The sequence below is a fragment of the Gastrolobium bilobum genome, unplaced genomic scaffold (genome assembly GCF_033153095.1).
Source record: "Gastrolobium bilobum isolate Gb01-03AN ecotype WA unplaced genomic scaffold, APGP_CSIRO_Gbil_v1 utg91145, whole genome shotgun sequence".
Classification (NCBI taxonomy): domain Eukaryota; kingdom Viridiplantae; phylum Streptophyta; class Magnoliopsida; order Fabales; family Fabaceae; genus Gastrolobium; species Gastrolobium bilobum.
This window is the reverse complement of record NW_026895471.1, coordinates 109,796-134,449: the sequence shown is the minus strand read 5'-3', so window position 1 is coordinate 134,449 and position 24,654 is coordinate 109,796. Positions and strand designations below refer to the sequence as shown.

The following is a 24,654-nucleotide window of genomic DNA, read 5'->3' as shown; positions in this document are numbered from 1 at the left end:
TTCTTATGTTGTAGGCGATAACTTTATTTCCTACATATACATATAAGTGTATTATGTGAAGAGAAAAAAAAAATATGGACTCCACGCACTTTCACATAGGAGATAAAAATTAGAGTAAAATATTTTTTAGGTCCTCAACAAATATCAAGGGGCCTAATTTAAAATAGAATAAATATCATTTTTGGTCCTCAGCAAATTTCACGATACCCGCTTTAGTCCCTAGCAAATAAAAAGGCTCGTCGTGGTACCTAAAAATTCAAAATGGACCCATTTTAGTCCTTTTAGGGACTAATATGGGTCTTTTTTGAATTTATGAGGACCACGATTTCAACTGAATGGGTCCATTTTAAATTTTTTAAGAACTACGATGGGCCTTTTAATTTGCTAGGGACTAAAACGGACATCGTGAAATTTGCTGAGGACCAAAAAGGGTATTTTACTCTTTAAAATAATATCGAATCGTAATTCCTCTGAAATTTAAAATAGATCTATGTTAGTCCTTTTGAAGGACTAATGTAGGTCTTCTTCGAATTTAAGAACCATAATTTCGACTAATTGAATCTATTTTAAATTTTATAAAAAAACATAAATTAATTTTATTTTTAAGGAATTAAAATGAAGGATATATGTTTAAAAGGATAGATATTTTTTCCTAAAATGAGTTATGTATTTTTTGTTTAAAATTCAAAAGTTACTTTTGTGCTAAAAATTATCTCATCTTGACAAACAATAATCCCATATTCCCATTAATGCAATTTACGAAATAGTTCTAATTGTTTTATTGATTTGTTATTCATCCGTCTTGACCTGCACGCCACTCCAGTGCAGACAACTGATCCACCACCTTGTTTGGGGGGAAAGAAAATCAACACATTTTCTCGGGAAAATTCCGGCTCAAGCAAAAGGGACTGTGATAAAATAGAAGATATCTATGGCAGGGGCAGAAGGTTTCGTTGAAGCAGATAATGCAGAGGCCATTATTACCAGAATTGAACACAAATCCCGCAAGATCGAAAGCTTACTCAAACAGTATAAATACCCTCTTCCTTCATTTCTCTCTCTTTCTTCTCTTTATTATGTATTGGAAGCACAAAACTCATTTGTTTTGTGATGAATAGAATGCTAAATTAAGAAGAAAAAAATGATTGTGTTTGATGGAATTTCAGGTATAAACCCGTGGAAGCCCTTAAAACTGCCCTTGAAGGCACGTATGCCATGACTGGTGATGAGCGTTGCAAGGTCTTCTGTCTATTTTTCCTGTCTATATATATATAGTGTTATTTTTTGCCTGTATTTGATTTGGGTTTTTGGGAATTGAAACATTTTTTTTTTCTTTTCTGTAAGCTATTTTCAACTTGCGAAAAACACGAGTTTTTTTTTTTTTTTTTCTATTTTGGTTACTTTAGAGTTTTGATTGAAGATTTCTGATTTTTTTGAAATCACGACATATTTTTCATGTATCTTGGTTTTTTCTTTTTCCTTTTTTTATATATTTAAGAGTCTTCATACTTTAATATTTGTGCTTACATTTGGTTTGGGTTGTTGGGGAACAATAATAGTGCTTTTCTTTCATAATTTTGTAAAGCTAATTTCAACTAGCAAATTCTAGCCATTTTTTGTGACCCTTAGAGTTGTTACAATTGAAGATTTCTAATTTGTTGAAATCACAACATATTTTTCATTTATAATTTTGCAGTCGGCACATTGGATTGTGGTGCATAGAACTATAATGGCTATAAAAGATGTGGATGGAATGCTTTCTTCCTTGGATCCTGAGTACTATGATATCCTAATGAAGTGAGTGGTGAAGTGTCTTGTTTGAATTCATTTTTACAAATTTTAACTGGATAGCTTCTCATTCTTTTAGAATACATATTTGCTTGGATGTGATGGTAAAATTCTCAGGTTTGTAGTTAATGATCAGTGTAGTTTGGGTTCCCTTCATTCCACCTATACAAACATAAGGCACAAGTGTTTTCAAGTTTTCCTTTGCTTGTCCAATCTTGATATGCATTGCAAATAAAAATTTGAACTGGGAAGAATAACTTATGCATTACAATGGGCTTATTAAAATGTGAAAACTATATCTCTTACTTTCGCCTTTTCATGCGGTAGTTGGAACCAGGTATATTATATGATATTACAGTTACACTTTCTAGCATGATATGTGCTGCAGTGGAACAATTAAAGCTAGAAATCAAAATATAGAACTGTAATAAATAAATATAGATAATTAGATTGTATATTTTTCAGAAATGGAATGATAATTTGTTGGCAAACTCATAACGTAGATGTGAATAACATTCTAAGGAATGTTGATATAGTGTGGGAATTTAATGCGTTATTAAATTAGGAGGGAAAAGACAGTATCTTAATCTTCACTTCTGTAACAATTCAACATTTGTTTTTGTTCTGAATACCCATGGTGTGTCTTTGTCCAAATTTTTTAGAAGCTCTCTGACGTTCATATGTTTTTTAGACAAAAGAAACTTCATGTAATTCTAATATTGAACATTGTTACGAATCTGTTACAAGCAGAAGTTCAAGAAGGGTAAGGATGCATGAAGACGTAGCCATGATGCATGAAGCATAGTGATGCATACTTTTGTGTAGGTTCCATTGGTGTTCAGTTGGTATAGTTGTGGTAGTTGGATATAGTTTGTTGGTGTTCAGGTTGTATAGTGTGGTAGTTGGGATATAGTTAGGAGGTAATAGCAGTTAGTAGAGTTCTTATGAGGAAGTTATAGCAGTTAGCTTTCACAAGAGTGAGTCAGTGGAGGTTCGCTAGGTTAAATAGGGTTTGTATGTACTGTAATCGTATGCATGGAATATGAGTCTTTCAGCTTTTTTTTCATTTTCCCCCTTTCCCTTATCTCTTTGAGAGTTTTTGAACTCAGTTCCTATCAGAATCAAATGTAGAGAAACACTTGATAGAATGAGAACTGGTATATTATTGATATAAAGCTGATATCCCGTTCATATCAGATTGTTTGAAATAGATTATAGTGATAGAAGAATGACAAAAATGAAGGAAAGATAGCCTAGAGCATTCAAGAGGCTCTAGTTACAATCTTTTGCTGCTTTCCCACACTATTCCACGGGTGTATAGGTTACTCCTATGTAGAATATTTTGAACCTGGCCTGGCCTATTAGTTCGTTGCTGGCTAAATTATAGGTCTACTCGATTTGTAAAAAGTAAAAGGCTTGGCAGGGCTTATTATGAGTCTATCAAGCCTTTTAGGTCTATCAAGAATTAGTAAAAATAACTAAAATAATAATTTTATTCTATAAAATTATTCAAATAATTATTTTATTTTATTTAAAATAAATAATATGACAGGCAAGCCTACATGCTTATAGGATAGGCCTATGGCCCATTTTTAAATAATTTTTTTAGGCCAAAGTCTTTTTTTGTTAGCGAACATACTAGGTCAAGTCAGGCCTAATGTAGGCTCATAATAGAATGCTTGGCCTATTTATACCCAATCGAATTTTCCCTCTTTTAATTCCTCCCTGAGTCTCTCTGTCTCCCTACCTAATTTCTCACTTATGCCCATTAATTTCCCACTCATGCTTATTAATTTCCCACTTATGCTTCAACACTACTTTATGGTGTGATTCCCTGTTATGCTTCCTATGATAAACCTGAGTTATAGGTGGTTTCCTAACAATACTCTTCCCAAAAATCTGACACCTTGTCCTCAAGGTTAAAAGAAGGGAAATGCTCCTTCTTGATGGTGGCAGCTGATTCCCACAGATTCTCAAAATCAGGGAGGCCTTGCCATTTGATTAGCACTTCATGTAACCTTGTAGGAGTTACATGTGAATTAAGTGCAGCCTCAGGTTGTACTTGCAGTTCCCAGTCCTTAGAAAGCATTGGGGGAATATCTTGAGGTTTAGTCAAGCGTGTTATAGCCTTCTCAAGCAAAGAAACATGAAAAGTAGGATGTATGCAACAAGTAGGGGACAACTCCAACTTATAGGCAATTTGTCCCACCCTTTCAAGTTCGTTGTAACGCCATAGAATTGCTGACTGAGCTTTTCATCCACTCAATTGGCTAGGGATTTCAGGGGATAAGGCTAAATTTTGAGGAAAACCAAGTCTCTAGACTCAAACTCCAACTCTCTTTCGTGTTGATTAGCTTGAATTGTCATACAGTTATGAGCTTGGCAGAGATTTTTCTGAAGTTCATGTAGAATTTTGTCGCTCTCTAGACTCAACTCCAATTCTCTTTTGTGTTGATTAGCTTGAATTGTCATACAGTCATGAGCTTGGCAGAGATTTTCCTTAAGTTCATGTAGAATTTTGTGTCTCTGACAGAAGTTGATCTACTTCTAGAGAGTAGAGACAGACCATTATGAATTATATTACCTTGCCATTATGGAGGGAAAGCTTCCCAAGTAGATAGTGCTTAAATCTCTCTATTTGCTTGAAGAAATCTTACATGATATTTATATGCATGCAATACCTCATCCTGTTTGTCCTTTTCATGCTCCGGGGAGAATGTAAAGGGGGGGCAGTCTCATGAGGTAATAAATGGCCAAAAATTACTAAAAAGATTAGAGAAACGAGGTCAAAAGAACCCTTATTGTTTGGTTGTATCAACTTTAAGACTTTGTGCTGAGGAATCAGAATAAGCTAATCATAGTTGAACATTCCAAACTTGAATTATATTCTAGAATAGTAGACATATGCCCACCAGAAAGAAATATGCATGTTTTACATTCCAGATCGTACTTGAGTTTAAACTTAGCTACTTTTTAAGATTCAACCGGTATATTTTAGACCTGAGACCTCTATAATATTGAACGGGATGGACCAGTGTGACGAGGTCTATGTTGTGCCATTGCCTGCTCTTAGTCAGAGTGTTAAAACTTTGCTAGTAAAGTGATGAAAATTTTATTTTGATTTGCATAGTCTGGAGTAATTGTAAGTTTACAATCCAGTAAGTACACTCTTTCAAATATTGCTAGAGACAGTAGACAATAAGGAAAAAAATAATAATTTTATTTAATTATATGATGGCCTGACAATTTATATTTTGAAATCTGACTTTTAAACGTGACTCTAGAGTTGTGATTTGTTTGAACAAAATTTGTAAATGTTATATGAAAGTAGGAACTCTCTGTAACTGATGGGTCTCTGATTGATTTGAAATTGCAATTTTCTCTTTACTTTGTAGTTGTAGGAATTTGGATTTTTAAGGAAGTTAAATATAGACATTAAATGAGGATTATTTTAAATAATACTATAGTTACTATAGTAGATAATCAATGATATTTAAGGTCTAATTCTTTCACCACCAGTTTCTGTCCTAAGAGGTTGGTATTCATCATAGGTACTTATATAGAGGCTTAGCTACTGGAGATCGTCCCACATGCGACCAATGTCTCCGGATTCATGAAAAATTGACACAGAGAGCAGGACTGGGTTGCATTCTACGTTTCCTGACTGATACTGTAAACACTGTTTGATTTCTGGACCACCTTTTTACTTGTTCTTTTCCTTTATTGTTTTTAGTTCTCTTGTATGTCCTTGCAAGACTACAGCAATCAATGTAGTGAAATATCAGGGAAATATATTAATATTGAATTTTGGAGTCACTTCTCTTGTTTTACTTTTGAAATTGTTTACAATTCAAAGGGTGATGATTTTTAACTTTTCAGGACTTTTGAGAAATCTGAAATATCTAATGCATTTTGAGGAGCTTGTAACCTCATAATTTGCCTCCAGAATTCTCACAACTACGGACAAGCTCTTAATGTGAGATTTAATGAAAATTGAGGTTGAAGTTCAGCCTTTCAGGTTCCTAATTGCTTTGAGTTAAGGATCATTAAAACTATCTTAAGCATAAATATCATTGGAATTAAAAATAAAATAAAAAAAATCTTTTGTCTGCTGGCCTTTGACCTGTAATGATTTGAATTGATTTTGGAGAAATTATGTTTTTGAGTGTAATAAATTCAGCGAAATAGAATTTGATATGTGGTATAGAAATTAAATCTAAAAACTAAAAAAGTATTAGAAAAATGAAGTATGTTCTTTGGCCGTTGCTTACAATTCTTGCTGAAAAAAGGTATGAACATTTTTTTTTATTTTTTGTCGTAAACTCGTTGAGAATTTTTTAGAAATTATACCTTCTTTACTACTACTTTTAGCTCAGAGTTGTAGATTTTTTTATTTTGAAAACGTAAATGGTAAATTCTATGTAAGTTATTTTAAGAAAAGTTACAATTATTTAAAAAAGTTGTAACTACGTGAAATGTAAATGTTCCTATATTAGCTTACGCACAAGACTTGCAGGCTGAGAATATCACTCAACAGCTATAGCCTCTTCTGCCGCTGCCAACTATCATTTCCTATTTTGTGTTGTACATCAATTCACTCGTGGATGCAAGAATTATATTCATAAAAGTGAAAGTGAAATTGAAACGATCAGAAATAAAGACAAAAAGAAATGAAAAATTAGTTCAAGGGTTGTTACTTCTTGTCTTGATCAAATCAATCACGGCACGAGCAATATAGGCAAATTCTTTATATATAAATTTGGTAATGAAAACTCAATTTAAAAATATGAACTAAAAAATAGAATCAATATTTAGAAAAGTGACACCTAGACAGGATTGGCCAATGTTCCAAAATTGGCCAATGTTCCAAAATGCAAAATGTAATTATGGGCATGGCCCATGTTACCTTTCATTGTGTTTGTTACTTCCCTTTGAAACTTGAACTTTCAAAAGCATGTGATGCAATTACTGTCACTAGTGCGTAACCACATCTACATTTGTTCACTTATCGTATTGGAAGCAGCCAAAGTTGAGTCCCACAATCTGACTCACCCAACCCCATGTTAAAGTTTATAGACCAAAATTAATGGGAACCATGAAAAAGAAAGATAGACAATTATTTCTAATTGAGACCAAAGTCATCCCTTTATGGGAATCCCCTTAATTTGTCTCCCTCTCCAATCTTGCACAAAACCCCACCTTTTCTTAGCAAGTGGCATAACAAATCCTATGATAAAAATAAAAACATAAAACAGATTCGGATTCCCTCTTTCATCTTTTCAAGGCTAACAAAACTAATCAGCATATGAAAACACAACCTACTTTAACATGTCCGCACTTTACAGATCCTAAAGTTGACTAAAACATGTTCTACGTAGGCCCAAAATCAAATAAGCCTACACTGAAGAGTTAACCAAAGTCATAGCCTTAAGTGCTAGTAAACCAACACTTACAAAGATTCCTTTTGCATTTGATTCATTTCTGTCTAGCAACTAAAATGTCCTTGTTTTCCAACATGAACTTTACCATGACGAGGAGTGAACAAAAATTATGGCCGGATCCGGTGTTGGATTGACATTGCCGCCCAAGGGTTGACCGGCACCGGCCGCTGGATGTTAGGGCCTAAAGGGTTGCGATTAGCCGGAGACGGGGCAGGGGGTATGGTGGTTGATGAGGAGGAGGATGCAGATGAGACAGCAACACGCTCACATGAAGGGCACATTGTAAGAGTTGTGGGAGGGTTCATGTGCATGTAGAGCTGTGGGGATAATTTCAATGCCCTAAGCTCTTGTACTTCCTTTTGCAACCTCCTATTCTCTTCAGTTAAATTCTCGCAGCATCTCTTCAAGTATTCACAATCCACTTCAGTCTGCTTCAACTTGGTCCTGCATTTATTGAACCAAAATCATTGACATCACTTTCTTCCATAACATGGAAGATAAAGTAACACACCACACGCGCGCACATACACACACAACAAAGCCACATCCATCTTTGTTGCACTTGACCCATTAGTTTATCAGTTTTGCCACCGTAATGCTAGAAATTTAAGTACTAATGAATGGTATAAAAATTCTAAAGATTCCAAAGTTTCAAATTTTGACCTCCAAATCCATCATCACTAACTAACTACATGTTACATTTTTTGTGCCTGTTAGTGGGCCCCAGCTAATCACAAATAGCTTCTTTTTTTTTAATCTAAATCATCTAAAACTTTTTATCTTTTGTGTCATAAAAGTTGTGCTATTGATGATTCTCACATGGGTCAAATCCCATTATTGATGTTGGAGTTATGCTTGAAGTTGCTCTGAAGAAGAATAACATTGATGAGAACATCAAAGCCATTTAAAATAGATCCAAACAAAGTAGGGTATGTCACAGAAAATTAAGTAAAGGGACAATAAACAATGCCACAACACAAAATATTTATTATATAATTTAATACTCTATAGTTCATATATACAATTTCAATAATGCCCCTTAGAAGAACATAGACATATATAAAAAAAAAAAAAAAAAAAAACCTCACCTTGCTCTTCTGTTTTGGAACCACACCTCAACTTGTCTTGGCCTCAGATTCAATTGCTTTGCCAATGCTTGCTTTTGTTTCTACAAATTACAATAATAATATTCCAAATGCCAACATTGTATTATAGTTCAAAAAAATAACATTTACAAAACATACGTAAACATTGAATTATAGTAAAAAATAAAATAAAGGTAATAAAAAAAGGGAAAAAAAATTCCGATGTTACTTTACATAACTTTATCTAATGTTCATCGAAACGACGTCATTTTGGGTTGAAAAATTAAAAAATTAGAGTGATAAAGACTATTATATCCTTAAAATAAATTAAAATTACAAAAATACCATGATTTCTGTCTCAAAACGACGTCGTTTTAATGAAAATTAAATAAAATTATCTAAAGTAACGGTTAGTAAAAACAAACCCATAAAAAAATACATAATTTAAGAATAGAAGACAACCTCAAAATAAGCAAATATGAAATCCCAAATATGCCCTTAACCCGCAACAAAATTACAGAAATGCCACTACCACTCACCGGATTCAGAGTGTTGTGTTCCTTGAAAGCTTCTTCAAGCAACATGGACTGTTCCTTCGACAACCTCAACTTCTTCCTTGAAGTGTCTCCGTCGCCGTCGCCGCCGCATCCTCCGCCTTCGTCGTCGTCGCTTCCGCCTAGAGAACAGGAGGCCCTCTCGGCAGCGTCGTTCTCGTCTCCATTACCTTCTCTCTCGCTCCTCTTCCCGCTGATACTCGATATGGTGCTGTTCGGCGACGAAACCCCATTCTCGTCGTCGCACGCAGTCGCCACCGCCGCCGTCAACGGCGGCGCTGAGTTCACGTCTATTCCACGGAGGAACGACCTCGTCTCGGAGCTCCGATCTGCAGCGTGAGGCGCACGTGAGTTTGTTAGTGGCAGTCGTGTAATTAACAACGACATTGAAGGGTATTTCTATACAAACAATGCTTTGTTTCATACATATAAAAAAATAGAAAAAATAACACATAAAAAAAAAATTGTGTTCTTCGTTGCATGATTTTGCATCTAATCATCGACAAAGGTTACCATTTTGCAAACGAAAAAAAAAATTGCGAAATGGGGTTTTAGTTTTAACCAAATATTTATGAAAAAATGATTTTTTTTTTAATTTTTTTTTTTTGGTATGAAGAATCTAAGAACCAAAAAATTGAATAAAAAAATAAAAAGAGAGTGTGTGTGTGTGACATGAAGAAACACAAACCATGAAAATGAAACAAGTTATTGAAGGAACCCCTTTGGTTTGGAACCGATTGAGGAGGCTTTTGCATGAGATTTGCCTTCAAAGGTGGTTGATTATTTGCATTTTCTCCACATCCCAAACTCAAACTCAAACCCAAACCCAAGCCATAATCTTTCTCACCCATTTTTCTCTCTCCCTCTAAGAAAGAAAATCAACAAAGCTTGTCTGGTTTGGAGTGTGGAAAAGTAGCAAAATGGTAATAAGAATGGTAGAACAGAAAATGGTGTGGGCTCTGTAGAGAACGATAAATGGGAAATGGTGGAGAGATGGGACTATATATAGATAGATACTATGGACTATGGAGAAGAGTAGTGAAAGGGAGAGATAGAAAAAGAGAGTGAGAGAATAGGTAGTAGAGTTAATGATGACTTGTGTCAGTGTGCCAATTTGGTTCAATCATCATACAAAATGGCTACTTTCCTAGGCTTTAAACTTTAGCTACATATGATAGCTTCAAAGTCCAAATCTAGTTACTTTTTAACCATGGTTAAGTTTGAAACCCCAAAGGCTTGTGTAGCATGGTTAAAGGGTTCTTTCTTTCTTTAATAAGTCTTTAATAATATTGTTTTGAACCATGTTAATTGTTAATAATGAGATGAAAAAAGTAATTATTATAAAACTCATTATTATTTGAGTAAATTGATTTTATTTTAATTTTTTTCCATTTTTGTGATGACACAACATGATTATATTACTTGTTTTTTTTTGTTTTTTTTGGTATAATATAATACTTATTTAACATGAGAAGATATTATCTTTAGTTGGATTTATTATTTATAAGGAAAAAAAATACTGTTAGAACATGTTTTTGCTTTCTATGCATACATGTACTTTTTGGAAAATTATAATTTCTCAATGAGTGGGGATATTTGGAACAAATTTTAATTTTTTTATTTATTTATCATTAATTTTTTTTTTGGGTGAACATTTATCATTAATATTTAATTCATCGTGTTCCTGTTTGTGTTCTGTTGAGAAAGGATAGCAGCTTTTTCGCTACTTGACTGTTGACTATATAAAAGAGAAGAAAATGGAGAGAGAAAGAGTGTGTGTGTGTGTTTGAGGTTCACGCGCTGGGAGTGGCACGCGCAGGGAATCATGTCCTCATCATGATCAAGATGATAAGAAAGATTTTCATGTGCCATCATTCAAGGTGGGTCCCCTGTGTGACATGGCGTTTCCACACATGCCAGGCGGGGCCCACTCATCTCTGGGTTTAAAAGAACGAGAGGTAAATTGGTAAATCACTGTAGAAATTTTTAATAATAATATTTACATAAATTTTATAAAGAAAAAATATTTATCTTTTTAAATAATAGTTATTTTAATTAAAATTAATATTTTTTATTCAAAATTTAAATTAAAAAAACTCACTATCTTCTCGTATAATTTCTATTTTATATATTTTCTTTAATTTAAAATGATATAATTTTATATTTTAAAATGACAAACATTAAATTTAACTTTTACTTATTGATTTTTTTTTCGTAAACAATTTTCCACTTTAATATAAACTAATTCAAAAATTAGAAAAATTTGTGTATAAAATATTTTATAAGAGATTTTCTCAAGTGTTTCTTTTAAAAAGATTATTTTAAATTATTTTACATATCATGTTATTTTTTTGGGTAAGTACATATCACATTATTTATAGTATTATAAATATTATTCAAATAAAAACCTAAAAAATCTATATGATACATATTAAATAATATAAAACATAAGCTTTTTCTTACTCCGGTCTATCTAAATCTCTTTAATAAAGTACCTTTTATTTGTATTATGCTACGAGAATAAGTAAAAATATTTAATGTTTAATGTATGAAAATTTAAGAAAAATGTTTTTATTTAATATTTACACAATTTTGATTATGTAAATGCTAATAAAAAAATGAGATAGTGTTTTGATATTTTCTAATTGAATTGTGACCGGTACTCACAGTACAACTTGATGTCTGGAGTGACTTTTTCATGTTTTATGGCATTGAAACAAGGGTTTTATAAGAGTTATATTATAGGAAAATGATTGTGTTATGTTATAAATATTCGTTTTGCGTGTCATAGCTTTCTTTTTTTCAAAACATGCGAATCTCACAAAATATTGTGTGTGTAGAAAAAATTTTGTGATCAAAATCCCTTAAAATAATGCCTATATATATGTGTTTAACCTTTGTGGTCCTCTAAGGAGGATATAATAATATTCATCTCATCCCAAATTGAATTAAGAAAAACAAAAATATTAAATAAAATATGAGATAGACATTTTATTTCATTTTATTTTAAATCATTCAAATAACGACAACTAATGTGTTTCATTTTATTTCCCTTTATTTTATTCTTTTTTATTAATTCAAATATGACCTTGTTTGAGGCATCCACAAAATTAGTAGTGGCATTACTATTTCTCATGTATTTAAAACTGTGAAAAAAAAATACCTTGCATTAGTTTTACCCATTTTGTATTAGAAATGGCAATGGGTAGAGCGACATTATGTTTTAGTAAATAGAAATAACAACGTTAGATGGTGCTTTTGCTTGCACGATATAAGATTCTAAAAATTTAATGTAATCAGTATAATGTTTCTTATTACGGCATCTAATCTTCTATTATATATAAATTCAATCTTCTATTATTTATAAATATTTTTTACATTTTATAGTACCTTTACTTCTTCTTCTTCTTTTATAAACTAGTACCTTTACTTTAATATAAGATATTTATATTTTCTCAACAACAACAAAATGTTAGGCACGCAAAGTCTTAAATGAAAGTATAGTAACTTCAATTCAATAGGTTACTTAAAACTTAAATTATTGCTTCATTTTTTATTAATATCTTTTCAAATCGGATAATAAACTTGTAATTTTATTGGCATTAGCTAAGTTTTTTATTTGAGTATGTTGTAAATGTAAAAAAAAAAAAACCGAGCTTCTTTTTTTTTCCCTTCACAAGTGCTTGCACTTCCATTTGACTAAAAAAAACTTATTTTCTATAATTTATAAAAATTTGCTTTGGATAAATGTTATAATTCGTAAGAAAAGTTAGAGAAATTGGTTGATGATTTTCAAGAAGATAATCGTCATTTCAATATTTACATTCAGAAAAAATCTCATGAAGAATTGCTTCCATTCCCTTAATCCGAATTAAATGGTAAGGATTGTTTCAGCTTATAGTTTAAAATTTTGGTAGAATGTTATAAAAAAAAAAAAAAAAAAATTTGGTAGAAGGAGTTTTACAATTTTGTGATTTTATCCAACTCGATCAGTCGGGTAATCAATGAACCGGTGTAAAAATCTTGAGAAAAAAATAAACGATTTTGATTTCCAATGAAAGAATCATTTCCCATATCCAAATATTTGCAACTAAAAAGAACGTTCTCTGAAATGCTCATCTTGAGATTGGTATTGATATTCATCAGAAGAGTCATTTTCTTAACTTCCAAATATTTACACAAAAAAATAATAATGGCTAGAAGGCATGACCCTAGCAAATTGACAAATCCATAGATATAAATGACTAGAATATCTTTATTTCCGTCACTTTTTATCTTTTTCTTTATCACTTTTTCAGGCTCGAAACATAGAGAATAATGCGAATCAAATTCTCTTTAAGATGTTGAGAAATAAGAGTATAGTTGACATCATCATGTATGATCGAATGACAATGATTGGGACTTTGCATGGAGTTCAAGTGTGCTCTCAACTGCATGCGTCCCTTCACACTTTTATCCACAAAATCTTTCACAGATCTTTTGAAGGGTTGCGGTCACATGCTTCATTGTTTCTTTCGTAAGGTATATATGGATATGGGCATACTCTCTCTTTTCAGTTTTCTAGTTTAAATTATCAATGGTTGTCGATGCTTACCCTGTCCATTTCCTTATCTTCTCATCCTTTTCATGTTTCTCAACTCTTTTCCTTCGGGGGCGTTTGGTAGAGGAGAAATTTTTTTTATCCGGAAATCACGATTTCCAGGAATATGATGGGAAAATGAATTTTCTAGGAATGTTATCAAAAAATTGTTTAGTAGACTAACATATTCTCGAGAATATTGGGTTAATTTTCTTGATACTATGTTTAGTTGTATTAAATTTTCCGTTGCCATAGAAATCCTAGAATACCACCTTTTGAATGGTATTCCTGGATGATTTTTAAAAAAAAATTTACACACAAAATAAAATCCCGGAAAGATCAGATTCCCGGGAAAATTTTAAAAAGCCTGTACCAAATGATGCATTCTTATTTACCCAACTAAGGAATCTCGGGAAAACAAAAAAAATCCTCCTACCAAACGGGCCCTTAGAGTACCTAGAAAAAGATAAAGAAAAAAATTCTCAGTTGGTATGATACTTTTATTAAATTCAAAGCACGTTATTAAACACTTATTATAAGTTAATTTAACAATAATCTATTTAATATAATTAATATTCATCAATGTAATAATTTCTTTAAGAAAAGCAAGTCATTTTTACAAAGTTATTAGTAAGGAAAAATATTGTTTTTTTAAAAGTAGATTTATTTTTCACCAAGATAACTTTACCTACATGGTTACTTATAAGACTAACCTCTTATCAGCACTAAGAGCCTCTCTCAATTAGGTGGATACGGTTCGATTAAAATGTTGAACCAATTTTAGTGGTTCGCTTCGGTTTAGTGAACCGAACTGATAATATTTTTTACGAATCAGTTTTGGTTTTGAATCATTTAGAAGGTAAAAAGTAAGGGAGGATATTTATACTTTTAAACATAAAGTTATGTCATTTTAAACAAGAGAAATATATAAATTAATAATTTTTTATTTAAAATTTAAATTAAAAAAAATCATCCACTTTCTTCTCCTATGATTTTCATTACTTGTGTCTTTCTCTCACTTAAAATAACACAATTTTATGTCCTTTAAAAGAATAAACATCAAACCCAAAAAATAAAATAAAATAAAAAACAAAAACGTCAAAAGAACATGATCAGAACCGGTTTTACAATTGGACTAACCATGTGATCTTCCTCTACACAAATGGCCTGGAACTGCCTCGAGTCAGAGCAGCCTGCAGTTGGAGCAGCTTTTAACCCATGGGCTTTCAATGGAACAAGGTGCGGAGTGTACCTGCAAGACACTCCGACGCTCAAGTCAGATTGGGTTCAAACAAATTTTTATTATATAGAAGAAAATATTTACCTTGAGTTAATACATTTGTTTTTAGAGTATGGAGATGTCCAACTTGGTGGGGAGAGGAGCAACTTGGTTGCAAGTTTGTGAGACGGTAAATCTTCCCTATTGGTTATTGTAGTGGCTGAAATAATCTTACAAAAGTGTCTTGGAGATAAAGTAAGCTTGAGAAGTTTGTAGAATGAGTAGCTTGTTGTCATGTAGCGTTTAATGTTGAGAAGCTTACTGAGATGAGTATTTAACTATAGCAGCCTTTGTTGACTGTAATATTTGCTTAAGGATGAAGGCTTTCAAATGGGTCTTGTGTTATTATAATATAAATCCAGATCAGAAGCCCCCTAGCTCTTTGCTTATTTGAGAGCATGAGTAGTGAGATGTATAAGTTCGCTGGATGACTTATCCGTTTATCAACCCAGAATATTCATTTCACTGTTCCTTTATTTGGCACTATGGTTTGTACTTTACTGGTGCTTGAGGGCTTCACAACAATATTTTTAATGTATACTGTTTATAATTCATATATTTGCATACCGTTCTATTTTGCATGCTTTTTGGTTTGATGCCACTTGTGTAAGTTTTGATGTTGCTTTTTCTTTTGCTTTCACATTTCGTTCGAGCAGTGGAAGTTTTAACCGGTCAAGGTTATGTGCGCAATATTAATCAATTAGTTTTGTTTTTTAAAATTAATCATTTTAATAGATATTTCAATTCTGTTATTTTAATTAATCTGTTGTGATCATATTGAATTAGACTTTTGGTATCTCTAGTCTAAAAGTCTAGAGATACCAAAAGTCTAATTCAATTCCTTGTAACCTCCAAAAAAAAAAGACTTTTGGTATCTGATGGTATTGGGCCTAGTTGGGCAGCACAATATAGGCATTAGTGTCTGATTGAGCTTTTGTGATGGGTGAACCTATCAGACACAATGTTGATTAGAGTTTTGCTAGTTCCCCTCTCTAGCCTATTTATATTGGGGTTAAGCCTCATGAGCCGTCTGCTCCCATCGCACAAAGGCTGCCACTTTCGGAATAGGTCATAGAGAGGAAGATCCTGACATATTGTCCCTTCTTTCCTGCGACTTTATGATGGTCCAACAAGGTACGCACAATCCCAATTTTAATTTCATATTGTTTGGTATTTTATAATCATATACATGATCCAGGAATAATAAATCTATCATTTGATATCAGAGCCTAATGTATATGATTATATAATCCACTGAATTTGAGGGAATTGAATTTTTCATAAATTTGTTGTTCGATTTAATTAACAATTTTAAGATTTTTTTGCTATCTTAATTAAAAGGTCATTTTTAGATTTTCGATTTCCATGTATCTCTTGTATGCCTTCTTGATCACCATATGTGGTGCGCTCATGTCCTGCAATTTCTTTTATTTGAGTTCCTTTTTGGTGTATATGCCTTATTGGCATTAGTATTATTCTTATAGATTAATTTTCAAAAATTTATCATACAAGAATTTTTATTATATTTGCATTACGAATTACAACTAATGTCACACCTTTTATGTGATCCAAGGACTCTTAATATATAATTGAAATAATGAAGGGTTTGAGGTTAATCCCTAATTAAATGAAATTATATGGATCACTTGACATTAGTTTTCAAATCACATGCAATTAATGCCAAATTATACAATAGCTTTACTCCCTTTTACTCAATAAAATGATTCAGTTGGCAGTAGCACCGCCAAATGGAATAAATATTAATTTTTATATGTGAAGCTACAATAAAAAAATCTCAATGCGAAATATGATTAATTGCATTTATTATATTGTTAATCACAAGTCACAATGCAATACACAGCAATCAATGACACTAAAAATATTGCAACAATATTTTTGCAGTGCCAAAAACCAATGACGGTGAACTAGTCATAAATGTGCCAATAAAATAAAATATTGAATAACCATATAACGAAATGAAATATGAAACCAATTTCACTAAATCCAAAATGTGAAAATCACTAAAATGTCCCAAAAGGACAGTTTATTAATTATGAGACATAAATGATTTTCACTTATTTCACTAAAATAAAAACCAAATGTCCAATAATATACCGGCCCAAATCAGATATGAAATCTAAAGTACGAAAAATAACATGTCAGCCAAAATGAATATTGAAACTTTAATGATTAAAGACCAAGAGCAATGTCAGTGGCCCTTTTAATGTAATATAAAAATAGAATATCACTAATAATAGTAATTAGGAAAATAGAAAAAAGGCAAAGCAAAAAAGATTTGCGCATACAATACCGTATAAAGGATGCCAATTTCTACCACAAAATCAGCATTTAAGATTATTCAAATATAAAATAATACGAAAGTCAAGGGCATGGTTTTAGTACTTTAAGCTCCCATATACAAAGCAATAGCAATTAATGCGTGAGCAGCATAACTATACAAAGACAATAATAGTGTAACAATAATACACTCACTAAAGTCATGGAAATCGAAAATTCAGTCAAAACATTAAACATAAAATCTTATGACTTAAATAGTACTAATCTCTAAAAAATTTAAGATGTAGAGATTCAAACAAAAGTTTCAACACATGTTGAAAAGAGAAGCTCAATCCAATGAAAACAATAATCCACTCATTTAACAAAATCAAGTGTTTCACTAAAACCCAAATATGAAACTGTAACTGAAAGTGTAAATGGACTTTAAGAATCTATAAATAGTAATATTGTCATCAAGTTCATCTCTCGACATAATAATTTTTCAGTAATTTAGATTCTCAAAATTCGGGCACACATATATATTTTTATGTAGTTAAATATAGAATAAAACATAATAATTTCATAAAAATATATATTGAGCCAAAAAATTACAAAAATTATTAAAAAATTCACAAATAATTATAAGATTAATACTGTTAAAATTTGGTGAATTTTAGATTAAAGGAAAGAGCACACTCTCTCTTATTTTAAGCCAAAATTCACAAAATTTTAATAGTATGATCCTTGAAATATTTGTGAATTTTTTGTATATTTGTTATAATTTTTTCGCTACATAATATAATTTTAAAAGAGAGTAAAGCTACTGTATAATTTGGCATTAATTGTATGTGGCAAAAGGAAGGTAAATGGGTCTAATAGGTTCTGAACCCATAACTGAAGGTTAATAGTTATACACCGTGTGAATTAAATTAGACAAGCTTTTATGTCATGTATTATAATGATTTGATTGTGTGTATTAATTAATGTTTCCTTATACATACAATATTGAGATGAATAATTTGAATATTTTGGTATTATTTCCTATGGTTTGAAGTAATAATTTGGGTTTGGAAGTTAATGTCAAGTGATCCATATAATTTCATTTAATTAGGGATTATCCTCAGCACCCTTAATTATTTCAATTATATATTAAAAGTCCTTGGATCACATAAAGGGTGTGATATTAGTTGTAATTCATCATGCAAATATAATAAAAATTCTTGTGTGATAAATTTTTTAAAATTACATGTGATGCCTTTATGTTGGGATTACAGAGATATATAATTTATAATATTTATCTGCCCAAAAGGGATAAATTTTAGACAATTATATAAAAGTTTCTCCTACTTAAGATAATTAATACTTTTTGTCTTATACTTAATGTTAAATGTTTTTTTTTGGCAAAATTTGTTGGACTGACAAATGAATTATGATTTTTGAAAACACATGTTGTGAAGTGTTTAATGTTGTTGGAAACACATGTTGTGAAGTGTTTCATGTTGTTGGAAATACATGTTAAGTGTTTCATTTTGTTGGGCATTATTATTGATCTATTATTTTGAATTATTATATATTAATTGGGTTGTAACATATAATAATTTGGAAAATTACATGAAGAAATTATTGATTAGATTACGTGATTTAGAAGTATTTATCTTCCCAAAGGGGATAAATTATTTTTAAATTGCATATGATATTATGGAGAAATATGTATAATTTAAAAAATTGTCTACCCAAAGGGGATGAATTTTCATAATTGTATCTAATTCTCCTTATTGTTCAAATCTTCATGTGATAGAAAATATTTGAATATTATATTCCCTACCCAAAGGGGTTTATGGTATATAAATTATTTTATTGTTGCCAAAATTTAATCTTATTACATTGTGTATGTCAATCAGTTATTTTTTGTCATCAACAACAACTATGCTATTGTTGAGTTATTGACTATGTCAAATTATAAGAAATGGAGATGTATAATTTATAGAATATTTTTATTTATTGAGTTATATGCTTCCGCTTGAACTGTTTTAGTGCAAATTTTATTTGCTTCCAACTAAGGGGCAAAATGCTCACACTAGGTCATTTTATTTGCTTCCAACTTCTGCTTTTTTCAAAAGCTAAATTTTTCAGCTTTTTATAAAAATCTGATTTTAAATTTTTTTTGTCCTTTGCTTTTCTTAAAAGTTAACATCCAAACAATCACTTTTACCCTAAAAGCACTTTTATTTATAAAAAAAAGCAGCTTTTGTTAAGAAAGAAGCCCATCCAAACAACCTCTAATTTAGCTTTACTCGTGGCATATATTGAAGTTGTTTAACCAATTTAGGGACACACTAATTGCATTTGAGCCTTTTAAGGACATTGACCATGTTGCTACAGATTCCAAAAAATTTTATTGGTATGCCACGGGGGCAAATTTTTTGCCAAAATGTCATGGTGGAAAATTCACTGTTAGTGGCAACGAGTTTCAAAAGCCACATGGCATAAAGCAATAAGCCGCCAAACTCACTAGTATAGGGAGCAAATTTGGTGGCTTATCGTTTTGTGACACGTGGTACAAAATTTTACAGTAAAACTTTGGAGAGCCATAACTTTTGGCTCGAGTGTCTGAATCAGGTATTTTTTGCCCCATATGGCATAGAGGTAAACTCTTTTGACAAAACATAGCATGTTGGTCAATGTCCTTTGCATTTTGTATACAACCATGAGATTTGTATAATTTAATTGACTAGTAGTACCTCTCATTCTGTCACACTACTGTATCCTTGGGTTGCATCATTAATAAAAGTTTGACTTTTACGTATGAAAAACTATAGTAGATACACAATATCCATCTATGATATTAATCAATGATAGAATCAAATATTTAAGAGAAAACAATGTTTGTTTTTTGATCATGAGATTTGTAATTTTATCTTGGACCCATCAACGGGTGATCATTTATGAGGGAGATGATCACTAATGGTAATAAATCACTAGATGCAAGGAAGATGAGGTGTGAATCCAAGGTGTGGTGGTGTGTCTGTAGTGGACATGAGAGATTAGGGTTTCACAATGGTGTAAATTTGAGGGTCTTTGGCTATTTATAATGTTGATTACTTGTTGGTAGTAGTGTTTGAGTGGGACATTATCTTTTTAGTTGGTAGGATTTTCTGATAATTGTTTATTTGAATTTGGATGTGGGGCCTTGTTCTAAACTTCTAGAATATGGTGTGACCCATTATTAGGGTTCAATATAGTTGTCCCACCAGTCCGGTAGTACAAGAGTTCATGGTGCTAGGTTACAGGTTCCGATGTGGTATGTTGAAGGACTCAGAAGGGACTTGTGCCTGTTACTATTGTTGGTTCCTGTTTTTCTCAATATATTGGGAGTCATACAACAACCTTTCGTGTTTTGTGCCACATGATGAGCTAACAATGAATACATAGCAATTAATCTCAAACCATGAAATAACAATCTTTCAAGTGAAATTTTTAAGGTACTTCCGTCGCACCACTGACTCGGTGCGACAGGCTAATCAAAATTGGAGAGAAGAGGTGCAAGTTGTTGGATGAGAGAAATTTTTTTTAATCCAAGTGTCATTTTTCGAATGAGAGGCACACATACGACGGGTGCACTGAAAAAGTGTTATCTTTCAAGTATGTCATTCCCATATATCAACAAGATTGTGCTTCTACTCCCTCTTTTGAGTATGTTATTCGTGGGGATTTATTTTTCCTTCTTTGTCTCCTTTGGAGGTGAAAGAAGGAGTTCGAGAAGATGAGATGTGAGCAACTTCTGAGCGTTGCCAAGTAGGGGTGGTAGTTTGTGTTAATGGTAGTGTTTGTGTTGTGTTGGAATCACGCATAAATACAACACAAATAAAGATTTATGTCAAAAACTTCAACACAAACATAACATGTTCATTTTTCTAGTCGACATGACATGACACAAATACCTGCCAACCTCAAATTATTTTTTTTATTATGCGAGTTGACATATTATAACATAACACGAATACACATCAACCTCAAATTTTTTTGCTTATTAATTAAGCCAGGTGAAATGGCACAAATAACATAGAAAAAGATTAATGCAAAGTAGGAGTCATGATCATAATTAATGGAACTCAATCATTTTCAAACATGGTTATGGTTTTGTATATAAATGAAGAGCCATGAACTCAATGTCTTAAGATTTTTTTATTGTGCTATGATATTAGACCAACTTAATATAGACAGTCAAGCTTGACCAATTGATAATAAGTCCCGCTCCCCGGGTTCTCCAGGAACCCGACACAAGGAAAAAAATTAATTTGCTGAAAAGAATTCAAGATTTGCATCTTTTGCCCATTGTTTATTCAGCTTCAGTTTCAAAACTTCGGTGAAGTGGGACATGACTCACAAAATCTGGCCATCGTGGCAATCAATGCGTGCAAAGCTTCTCTCACAAGGAAGATGGAGAAGAATGATGCTCCTTCGAGTATTCATGGTGTAAGATTCAAACAATAAGAAAGGAGTTAATCTGAACAAAAAACGTTGTAGGGCATGTTTAGTTTTGATTAAAATATCATCTAAGTAAGATTTTAAATTATAAATTGTACTGAATATAAAATAAGTTAATATAACATAAAAAAGTATTGGAAAATTTAAGACTTCAAAACTGAATACATAAATGTAATTCCTAATCATTTACACCCAATGCCACTTCAAAACTTGCGTGCCTGCAATCTTGTCTTAACTTCCTAAAATTTATTAAATTAGTTTTATTATTTGATTATACTTTTTTAATATGTTATTACTCAATATTAATATTTTATTTGTGGTTCACGTGCGAAGCGTGAGGCAAAATATGATACGAAAGAAAAGGGGTCACGTGGGGAACATGCATGAGCTGTGATGTAGTGGATCAGCACGTGATGGTTCGCCACGTGTCAACACGTGGTCCCATATTGCACTCGTGCGTGTCACTTTGTCGCTCCATAACCAGACACGCACTCTCTTTTACAATCATTGGATACTCTCTTTCTTTCTTTTTTTTGGTACATTTCTCTTTTTTATTTTATTAAGAGTAAATATTCTTTTTGATCCCTAACAAAAACACGGTCTTCACTTTAGTCCCTTATAAAAAAATTAATCAGTTGGTCTCTAATAAATTCAAAGTGGACCCATTTAGTTGAAATTGTGGTCCCTCACAATTTCAAAAAAGACCCATATTAGTCCTCAAAAAGACTAAAATGGGTCTACTTTAAATTTGTTAGAGACCAACTGACTAATTTTTTTTATAAGAGATTAAAGTGAAAACCGTATTTTTTGTTTGGAACCCAAAAGAGTATTTACTCTTTTATCAATGACTCCATTACACGACAATCTTCTCACGTGCAATCCACTTTTTCCCTTCTAGCAAACGATGGAGGGAAATTATTACCGGGGGCGTTTGGTTGAGGAGAAATTTTTTGAATACTAGGGAAATATAATTGATAGGGAAATGATTGAAAAGTGAATTTGATAGGAAAATATAAAAAAAGTTGTTTGATTAGAAAAAATTTATGTTTGGAAGTGAAATATTGGTAGGAAAATAAGATTCATTTACCACAACACTCCTTTGCTTATTTGGTTTTTATATGAAAGAAAGAGAAAAGAGACCCCAACTATAAGGCATTTTTGTCATTGTAAATTGAGCTCTTTTTAGTTGCCCAGCTAAATCTCAAAAACCACCTTTCATGTGATTTTTCAAAACAGTGTTTTCTATCTATTTTACAAATGAATTACAATGGATGGCGAAACAATTTTGATGGTAAAATTTGTTAAACACTTGCACCAAACATAGTTAAATAGAAATCCCAATAAAAGTTGCCTAGCTATCCATATTAAAAACTCCAACCAAACACCCTATTCGTTTTCACAAATGAGATTTCATATAAATTTTGTTATATAATATTTTAAAATAAATCTAATAATACGAATAGGATTATGTTACATATGTAACTTATTTTTAGTTAATTAAATATATTTTTCTTCCAAATACAATTTTTTTATACAAAAAGCTATTATACTTAACTCGTTAAAATTTAATTATAAATATTTACTGTATTTAAAAATAAACTCCCATTACAAAAAAAAATCACACTATTTATAATCACATTTGGACAATTCTATACTGGCAGCATCTGACTACATCTGCAAGTAATTTTTTTTATTATTTATACCATAAACGAATAAAAGATTTTTTCAACTGGACAAATAAGTACAGGAAAAAAGAAAGACAGAAAGAAAACATCTTTTATAGTCTTCAATGCACCACGAAAATAATGCCAAAAGGACAAGCAGTGAGAATATTAATAAAAACACATTAGCTAGAATCAGCATTAATATAAAGCATCTCTTCATTGTACATTAAGTAAAAATTTTAAACTCTAATAATTGATTGTGATAATTTTTTAACTCTATAAATTTTTAGATTTTTTTAATAATGATTGATTTTGATACTTTTTAACGTGTAAGAAAGCTTATATTAAATCTAACCATGTCAAGCCAAATTATTTTCAGACTTTAATTTTATTAACATAACTTAAAATATTTTTATCAATTTATTCTCCATGGATCCATTAAAAAAAAAAATCCATTTTAGGGAAATTATTTCCTATATTATAGGAGAGTATATACTCGCAACACTAGGGTTAGCCTAGTGGTGTGGGGTGTGTGTGTTAGGAGTGTGTGTAGTGTAAGGTGTTGTGTTCAATTCCTTGTAACCTCCAAAAAAAATAGGAGAGTATATACTCTTATGCTACTCACCATTTGATTCTCGAGCCACACTTTTATTTTTTAATAAGTGTAAGTCTCACCACACCTTAAGTCTACAATTATGAGATATTTCATCTCTAACAACATGAGAAAATAAAAATCATATAATATATTATGACTTTAATATTTTTATAGTGAATGTAGATAAGTTATCTACATTCACTCTCAAAGCGACGTCGTTTTGAATTAAAAAATATAATGAAAAAGACTATTATAACCCTATAAATTATAATTACAAAAATATCTTAATTTTTGTTCTAAAATGACGTTGTTTTGAGCTCAACGTAGATAACTTATCTACATTAACAGCAGAAAATACAAACTCATATATTATATAAAGCTTTACATTTTCAAGTATGACAAGTCACACCAAACTCATTTTTCTTCTTCCAGAAACCAGATTCGTTGAGTATATCTTTCCAAAGTCAACTAAAAGATATCAATCGCATATATGATTTTTCCATCCTTTTATTAATTACAATCAATTACAATCGTCAAGATTCACTTAAATCATAAAAAATACAAATAAAAACTGTATGGTCAAATGCAACCAATCAATTGTATAGCCAGTGAATAAAAAAATTTATTTTTAATCAGCATGGATTAATCAAAAGAACTGACATATGTTGTTAAAAAAATTAAGAGTGATTAAAATTATATAAATCAATGCAAAACTTCTTGTCGCCCCAAAATGCCTGAATCACTTTTTGTTAGACATTAGTGTATAAAACAACTTATTAACTCCAGCTACGTAATCTAATCACCAATATACAGGTTTCCAAAAAAAAACTGATTTAAAATAAATTTTGGCTGCATCCAAAGAAGGATTGAACATTTACTTAAAAAGAAAAAAAATAAAGGATTG

At 31.3% G+C, this 24,654-nt stretch overlaps 2 protein-coding genes across 2 annotated transcripts; one reads left to right on the top strand and one right to left on the bottom strand.

Moving 5' to 3' along the window:
* The first annotated feature begins 782 nt into the window (after positions 1–782).
* Positions 783–5,596, top strand: LOC133313442 (actin-related protein 2/3 complex subunit 5A-like). Its single transcript, XM_061514817.1, has 4 exons — positions 783–1,029; positions 1,167–1,239; positions 1,697–1,797; positions 5,340–5,596. The coding sequence occupies exons 1-4, from the start codon at positions 932–934 to the stop codon at positions 5,473–5,475; spliced, it is 408 nt and encodes a 135-aa protein (XP_061370801.1). The 5' UTR covers positions 783–931; the 3' UTR covers positions 5,476–5,596.
* Positions 5,597–6,949: 1,353 nt separating this feature from the next.
* On the bottom strand, positions 6,950–9,952 carry LOC133313434 (homeobox-leucine zipper protein HAT3). The gene is made up of 4 exons (XM_061514810.1): positions 9,557–9,952; positions 8,854–9,197; positions 8,318–8,397; positions 6,950–7,673 (listed from the first exon to the last, which is right to left on the bottom strand). Exons 1-4 carry the CDS (start codon positions 9,717–9,719, stop codon positions 7,337–7,339), a joined length of 924 nt encoding a protein of 307 aa, XP_061370794.1. The 5' UTR covers positions 9,720–9,952; the 3' UTR covers positions 6,950–7,336.
* Between the last annotated feature and the right edge of the window lie 14,702 nt (positions 9,953–24,654).